Source organism: Primulina tabacum, chromosome 5 (assembly GCF_025594145.1).
Source record: "Primulina tabacum isolate GXHZ01 chromosome 5, ASM2559414v2, whole genome shotgun sequence".
Taxonomy (NCBI): domain Eukaryota; kingdom Viridiplantae; phylum Streptophyta; class Magnoliopsida; order Lamiales; family Gesneriaceae; genus Primulina; species Primulina tabacum.
Genome location: NC_134554.1, coordinates 25860810 through 25869388, shown reverse-complemented (window position 1 = coordinate 25869388; position 8579 = coordinate 25860810). Strand labels below are relative to the sequence as shown.

Genomic DNA, 8579 nt, shown 5'->3' with positions numbered 1-8579 from the left:
TGTTTATGGAATTTTTATATGTTAATATGTCAATTTTAAAATATTTATGGATATTTATAATTTTAACATGTTAAATTATGATTTTTAAATTTTATGAATTTTAAGGTTTAAATTGGACATTTAAAAGATATTTTGCATGCTTGGTTTCAAAATAAAATGATATTATATGCATGTTTTTATTAAGTGATGGAAATACGACATGTTGAAGAATGTGAAGGATTGTGACTACTACATGTTGGAGATATCGTGAGGGTTATGGTCCCAGTGGGAGTCCGACGATCGTATTTCCTTGGATACAGATATGAATACGAATACGTGATACGAATACGAATATGTTAATACGTTGGCCAAGGCCCAGTTGACGGGTGAGAGTGTCGCCGGTGTCCCCGCCGCCCAGTACTGTGGTTTTCTTTAGATGGATCCATCGCCCAATACGATCAAGAATACGCGTAACAATCATGATCTGAATTCAACAAACACGAACATGAATATGAATATGTTGATACGAATATGAATATGAATATGAATATGAATATGAATATGAATATGAATATGTTTATGAAAATGTTTATGTTAAAGGATCATGAAAATGTTTTTAAAGTTTATGCATCATGAAAATGTTTATGAAAATGTTTAAGTTTAAAGTTTATGCATTATTTTGAAAATGATATTTTAAGTACAAGTATTTTTCACTGTTATATGTTAACTGTATTACGTATTACTTGTTATCAAGAATATGATGTGTTGAGTCTTTAGACTCATTAGGTGTGATTGGTGCAGGTGATTATGATAATAATGTTAATGGAGGTCTTGATGGTTTACTTTGATGGACTGAAGGTGCACATAACCCGAGGACCGACGCTAGTTTTCCGCACTAGTATATGATTTAGGATTTTAAGTTATGTTAAAGATATTTTTACGATGATTTATTTATGAGTTGTTTTTGAGAAGTTATAGCATGTGCTATACTTTTCAAATAATGTTTTTGGGTTAATAAAATAGTTGATTGTTTTACTTTTAAAATGGTTCCAAAATATTTTATGATTCGGCCGAATGCTATGTGAGGTTTGAAAAAAAAAATTCTAGTACTTTTTAAGAAAACAAATAAGCAGACGTTTCAATTGATGTATGTCTAAAAAATGATGTTAACAAAATATTTATTTTATACACTGATCTACAAATAATGAATTTCATGTATGTCACACCAACTCAACAAATAAGATATATAGAAACATATGATTTCAGTCAAATCATTCATATATCATATGACATAGATATTTGTCCTATGTATGTCCGAAATTAAGATTTCAATACAGAAAATCAATCTATATAATCAAAATATTTATTTCAATAAATGAATTCATTCGAATGCAACTCTAATATCGTATTTGAATATAACAATTCATTTTACGCTATTTAGTTTAATCTTTTACATTATTAAGATAATAATATCGTATTATAAATAATAATAGTCCATCGTTATACAATCATTAATATACATCTATTAATTTACAATCAAAACATTATATTGGACAAAGTTGGTGACGTCGGAACTTAACTTTGTCGTCTTTGATGGTGGAAAGTATTTAGCTAGATATGCTTTGGCTATATCCTCCCAAGTTACAATGGAACATACATGCAAACAATTCAACAAACAAATAGCATCAGCAGAAACGTTGTTATGTTTGAAAGTATCGCAGATCTCAAGGAACATTGATATATGAATGTTGGGATCATCAAATGTGGTTCCCCAAAAATGGACAATGTTTTGAATAATCTAGATTATAGTCGGCTTGATCTCAAATTTATTGGCATTCACAACTGGTCGCACTATGCTCGGGCGGCGTGTCCCATCAAGAGAGGGTTGTGCGTAATCTAACATTGGTTTGCACTGTGGCATCTCGTGAGGCTACTCTTCGTCTTTTCTACGTCCTTCCATTCGGTCCTTGTTTCTTTGTTAATTTTCTTTCGATCTCGAGATTAATCTACTCGAGTTCAAAGTTAATTGATCGTGGCATGCATTGATTGATATATCTAAATTAAAAGATAAGGTATTAGATCAGTAATAATAAATTATACTAAATAAAATTATTGAAAATATAATCGTGAATTAATAGTTATTGGTAATAACGCCAAAAACTTGATTGAGATTTTCTTGCACTATAAATCCCCATAAAAATAAAATAAAAATATTATGCTTGAATGAATCGCAAGTACACGATTTAAGTTATAATATAGTATACGAATTACTGTTATCGTCCTACAGAGACTGTATCATAAATTATTATTTTCAAAAATTGATCTTTAGTAAATGTCACTATCAATGTAAAATTAGAATACGAATTACTGATATCGTCCTACAGAGACTCTATCATAAGATTATTCTCGAATTACTCTAAATTTCATTCAAAATAAAATTATATTTCAAAGAATAAACTAAGTTAGACAATTTGAAATGTAGATTAAAATCAAGTGAGAAATAATTTGTTGAAAATGTTAGTTTAACTACCTTTCATTATTTCAAATAATTAATAATGACATTTCTTCACGCTTTTGACAGGATTTCTTAATTTATTAACACATTATCTCAAGTTATGCTAAACTAATTCAATATGATGAAATAATTAAACGTCTTTAGCTATTTCTCAAAGGTGAATTGCATTCACAATTTATGGAATCCATTAGCTTTCGACATATTAGACTATCACTATGAACATGTATTCAATTTCATATGCCTATGCGAATTTTAAATCTACGGATTATGTTACCCGTATCTATTGCAAAATATTCTCTCGAATTCATTCAAAATATAGAATATTAAAGAAGATAGATATGCTTCAATAATTCAAAGAAAACAATATTACAATCAAGCAAGAAACCAAAAGTCGAATATTAAATTAAATAAAACAACATATCAGGGTATGATTCCCTTAAATCCCAAAAATATGAGACTTTAGTTATTAAACAACATCATAAAATTATTAAAACAACGTTTTTAAACTAGAAATACTAAAACAAATGAAGAAGAAAGAAAAGATGTTGAAAATCCCTAGTTCTTCCCTTGCATCCTCAACTCTGGGCGTTTTTGTCTCTACTTCTTGCTTGTGGATTCTAAGAAGTGATAATCTGACGATAACGTATATTAGGTTGCTTCATCTAATCATGTCCAATAGTCCACCAGAGAAGGAAAGAAATTGCGTCCCCAAAAATTTCCATAATTCATTGCGCCGGGGAGGTCAGAAATTAACGCCCCAGCACGAGTAACTCTGTCCCAGCTCTTGAAATATTCTTCGGAAGCGCTAGCGTGAGATCTTCTATCTATGCATACCCTTTTTTTCTTTCTCGCGCTACGACGTTCGAAGATGACAGCACTAGCGAGATCTACACTGACTGCCTTCCTTATACTTCATGTATTCGCGCTAGGGTGGTTGAGAATAAGCATCCCCGGCCAAATTTCCTAGAAATAAATGAATCGATATGAGTCGTGATCATTTGCAACATTTAACGACAAAATGAACAAAATGTGGACTCAACACACCCAAACTTGTACAAATATAGACTAAAAACAATGCAATCACATACGTAAATACGATCCATATCACCAACACTTAACTCAATGTCACCTCTTGTCAGAGACGGATGTATTCTAGGGCTGTACTGGGCTGTAGCCCAGCTCACTTTTTTAATAATTTAGCGACGGTTTTTCAAAAATCGTCGCTAATATTTGCGACGGTTTTAGAAAAACCCCGCCGATGTGGATCGGCGACGGTTTTAATTACACCGTCGCTACTAGTGACGGTTTATTCAAACAGTCGCTAATAACAGTCGCTATTAGCGACTGTTTTTTGAAAAACAGTCGCTAATAGCTACGGTTGTTTCAAAAACCGTCGTACATCAATGTCTTAGTCCAATCAAGTCCCGTCCATTTACAAGGATGAGACCAAATTTATCCTCTGATCTGCCCCACCTCAATTCTACAAAATTTCTCTCCCAAGTCCCAAGCCCTTTAGCGACAGAATAGAATTGCGGACTCCCGAAGAAATCGAATTGCTCATCGGCAAGGCAATAATCCAGGTAAGAATCGGCTATACATTTTTTATTTTGTTTTTTATAGCTTCTCTGTGTGTGATTTGTGGTTTCTTGATTGTTTGTTGTTGAGTTGTTGATTGACTATTACTTGTTTATTTGTTTAATAATTATTTTATTCTTGTTTAGGATTATAAATTGAACTATTTCAAAATGGAATATCAATCTGCTGCAAAGAAAGGAAAAACATTGATATCCTCTTTCTTTAAGAAGAGAGATCGTCAAGCTAGTGAAGATACTTCAATTCCTACGGTCCTTACAATGCAACATCAATCCAGTGAAAGTATTCTATTTCCCAATATCCAAATTCCTTCATGTTCCTCTCCTAGAGACGATCATCAGTCTTCGTCTACTTTTATTGAACGAGATCCGGGAAAAAGAAAACAGATATGTGAATATCATGTTAATGTACGAGATGAGATAAGACGTTCATATCTAAATATGGGGCCTTATCAACCAGATATGTTGGAGTATCCAGGTACAAAATTTGGAAGCCAGAATCGTCGTTTTCAGAAAAAATGGTTTCAGAAATTTTATTGGTTGGAGTATTCGCCTTCAACAAATAAGGCATATTGTTTCTATTGTTTTCTTTTCCTGAATGATGTTAATTCATCTAATATCTCGGCATTGGTCAATGAAGGATTTGACAATTGGAAAAGGGTAAACCAAGGAAAAACATGTGCTTTTCTTGCCCATATTGGTTCTGCAGCTTCTTCACCTCATACTATGTGTGAGAGAAGGGCTGAAAATTTGATGAGGCCCTCACAACATATTGATAAAGTGATGCATGCACAATCTAAAGAGGAAAAAGAGAAAAATCGTCTGCGTTTGAGCACCTCAATTGTAGCTGTTCGTTGGCTAGCACTTCAAGGTTGTGCTTTTAGAGGTAAGGATGAATCTCTATCTTCATCTAATCGTGGAAATTTTCTTGAATTGGTGAAGGCTTTTGCAAAAATGAATATAGAAATTGATGAAGTTGTGCTTGAGAATGCTCCAAAAAATGCCCAATATATCGCTCCAGAAATTCAGAAAGAGATTTTACATATTATGGCCAATAGAGTACGACATATAGTTCGTGAAGAAGTTGGAGATAAATACTTCTGTATTCTTGTTGATGAAGCCCGAGATATATCTAAACGAGAGCAAATGGCCATTATATTGAGGTTTGTGAACAATCATGGGATTTTGACAGAAAGATTTTTTGCCATCAAAAGTGTTAGTGACACTACCTCAATGAATTTGAAAAATGAGATATCAAATGTTCTTGTTCATCATGATCTCCATGTTAAGAAAATCAGAGGCCAAGGATATGATGGTGCTAGCAATATGCGTGGAGCGTGGAATGGACTTCAAGCATTATTTCTCAAAGATTGTCCCTATGCATACTATGTCCACTGTTTTGCACATCGTTTACAACTGACATTGGTTTCTGCAGCTAAGGATGTTAGTGTTATTTGGGAATTCTTTTCTCATTTGGACAATATTGTTAATATTGTCACTTCTTCTACTAAGCGCATTGCTGAATTACATACTGCACAAAGAAATGAAATTGAGTATATGTTGTCAATTGGAGAACGTGATTCTGGAAGTGGTGCAAACCAGATTGGTAATTTGCAACGAGCAGGAGCTACTCGTTGGAGTTCTCACTATGATTCGGTAAAAAGCTTGATAGGTATGTACACTGCAACTTGCAAAGTTTTTGAAGTTCTCAGTGATTATTCTCCAAATGGAAGAGTTAAGGCTGAAGTTCGGGGTATTTACAGAAACATGGCAAGCTTTGAATTTGTGTTTATTTTGCACTTAATGCATAAAATTATGAGAACAACAGATACTCTTTGTCAAATTCTTCAAAGAAAATCTCAAGACATTTTGACTGCTATCACATTTGTCACTACTACCAAAACTTGCCTTCAAGAATTTAGAGAATGTGGGTGGAATGAATTTCTTCAGGAAGTTAAAGTTTTTTGCTCAAGAAATGAAATTGATGTACCTGACCTTGATTGTCTATATAAGATTGGACGTTCCTGTCGGCAAACTACAATAGAACATCATTACCACTTTGATGTTTTTAATGCAGCAATAGATTTCATTTTGATGGAGTTAAATACTCGGTTCAATGAGTCATCGGTGGAACTTCTTTCTCTTAGTACAGCTTTAGATCCTAAAAATTCATTTGACTCATTTAACAGTGATGATATTTGCAAGCTTGCGAAGAAGGTTTTATCCTGGAGATTTCACAGATCAAGAAGTTGTTGCTTTGGAGTATGAATTGATACATTATAAACTTGATGTGATGCAGAATTTAAAGGTTTCTACACTTGTTGAGTTGTGTCAGCAATTGACCGAGAGTGGACGGTCAAGTGTTTATGTTATGTTGACTAGATTGATTCATCTTGTTTTGACATTACTTGTGTCTACTGCCACTACTGAGCGGGCTTTTTCAGCAATGAAGCATGTGAAGACGGCACTTCGCAATAAAATGGAGGATGACTTTCTTGCCGATTGTTTGACACTCTATATTGAACGAGATTTAGCTAAACATATTGATGTAAATTCTATTATTGATGAATTTTATGTTTTAAAATCTTGTAGGGCACAACTTCGTTGAACGATATAATGTAAATTTTTTTTAATAATATATTTTTTTTAATAATATATAACTTATCATAATAACGCCCTAGCTTCTCACCGTGGGACGCACCAGTGCTCTTTGTGAAAAAGAAGGATGGGAGCATGAGACTGTGCATCGATTACCGAGAGTTGAACAAAGTGACGATCAAGAATAAATACCCACTCCCTAGAATCGAAGACTTGTTTGATCAGTTTCAGGGAGCTACAGTGTTATCTAAGATAGATCTTCGATTGGGTTATCACCAACTGAAGGCGAAAGATGCAGATGTGCACAAGACAGCCTTCAGGACCAGGTATGGGCATTACGAGTTCTTAGTGATGCCGTTTGGTCTGGCGAACGCCCCAGCGATTTTTATGGACTTGATGAATCGAGTATTCCAGCCTTACCTTGATCAATTCGTCATAGTATTCATTGACGATATCCTTATTTACTCGAAGGGCCAAGAGGAGCATAACCAGCATTTGAGGACAGTTTTGCAGATTTTGCAGAGTCGCAAGTTATTTGTAAAGTTCAGTAAGTGTGAATTTTGGATCGAGAATGTTGCGTTTTTGGGTTACATAGTGTCAAGCAGTGGGATTGAGGTGGATCCAGCAAAAGTGGCAGCCGTTAAGGAATGGGTTGAGCCAAAGAATGCATCAGAAATCCGCAGCTTTCTGGGTTTAGCTGGTTACTACCGTAAGTTTATCCAGGGATTTTCGTCGATAGCAGTGCCGCTCACTTCACTGACCAAAAAGAATGCTAAGTTTGTGTGGAGTGATGAATGTCAGAAGAGCTTCGATACTTTGAAGCAAGCCCTTATTTCAGCGCCAGTGTTAGCCATGCCATCAGGGCAAGGAGATTTTGTGTTATACACCGATGCATCTAAGCTCGGGTTAGGTGCAGTGTTGATGCAGCATGGCTGGGTTATAGCTTATGCCTCCAGACAGTTGAAGGTGCATGAGAAAAACTACCCGACTCATGATCTTGAGTTAGCTACCGTTGTCTTTGCTTTGAAGATTTGGAGACACTATTTGTACGGCGAGAAATGCCAGATATTTAACGATCACAAAAGTCTCAAGTATTTCTTCACGCAGAAAGAGCTGAATATGAGATAGAGACGGTGGTTAGAATTGATGAAAGACTATGATTGCGAGATTAGCTACCATCCTGGGAAAGCTAACATCGTGGCATATGCCTTGAGCCGAAAGGTTGCGGTCATAGCACAGTTGTCAGTTCAGAGACCTCTTCAGTCTGAGATTTAAAGGTTTGAGTTAGAGGTTTATCCAAAGGGCATAGCTCCTAAACTGTCTAATTTGATAGTTTAGTCATCCTTATTAGACCGAAACCGTAGAGGACAGCCTTCAGATGAGCAGTTGCAGAAATGGAGGCTGAAAGACGAAGCCAAGGGCAGTGTACTCTACGCAGTGTCCGATGTTATTGTGAGATACATAGGTAGAATGTGGGTGCCTAGTGTTGACTCGATCAGAGAAGATATTTTGTCAGAGGCACATGCATCGCCGTATTCCATTCACCCAGGAGGCACCAAAATGTACAAGGATCTGCAGTTTTTTATATTGGTGGCCAGGGATGAAGCGAGACATCCGTCGATTTGTATCCGAATGCCTCACTTGTCAGCAGGTGAAGGCAGAGCATCAGAGGCCGGCAGGAATGCTTAAGCCACTCCCTATCCCCGAGTGGAAGTGGGAGAATATCACAATAGACTTTGTAGTTGGTTTGCCGATGTCAGTCAGAAGATTTAATGTTATTTGGGTTATAGTGGACCGACTCACTAAGTCAGCACACTTCTTGCCAGTGAAGACAACTTTCTCCATGACGCAATATGCGGAGCTCTATATCAGGGAGATAGTTCGATTGCACGGGA

The 8579-nt window shown here is 35.5% G+C and overlaps 1 protein-coding gene across 1 annotated transcript; it reads left to right on the top strand.

Annotated features, from left to right (window-relative positions):
• Nucleotides 1-3953: 3953 nt before the first annotated feature.
• On the top strand, nucleotides 3954-6666 carry LOC142544945 (uncharacterized). Its single transcript, XM_075651952.1, has 2 exons — nucleotides 3954-4315; nucleotides 4418-6666. The coding sequence occupies exons 1-2, from the start codon at nucleotides 4240-4242 to the stop codon at nucleotides 6352-6354; spliced, it is 2013 nt and encodes a 670-aa protein (XP_075508067.1). The 5' UTR covers nucleotides 3954-4239; the 3' UTR covers nucleotides 6355-6666.
• Nucleotides 6667-8579: the final 1913 nt, after the last annotated feature.

Coding starts and splice junctions, on each gene's coding strand:
- LOC142544945 (XM_075651952.1), top strand. CDS start 4,240: ATGGAATATCAATCTGCTGCAAAGAAAGGAAAAACATTGATATCCTCT. Junction 4,316..4,417: donor GAAGAGAGATCGTCAAGCTA/GTGAAGATACTT, acceptor CCTCTCCTAGAG/ACGATCATCAGTCTTCGTCT.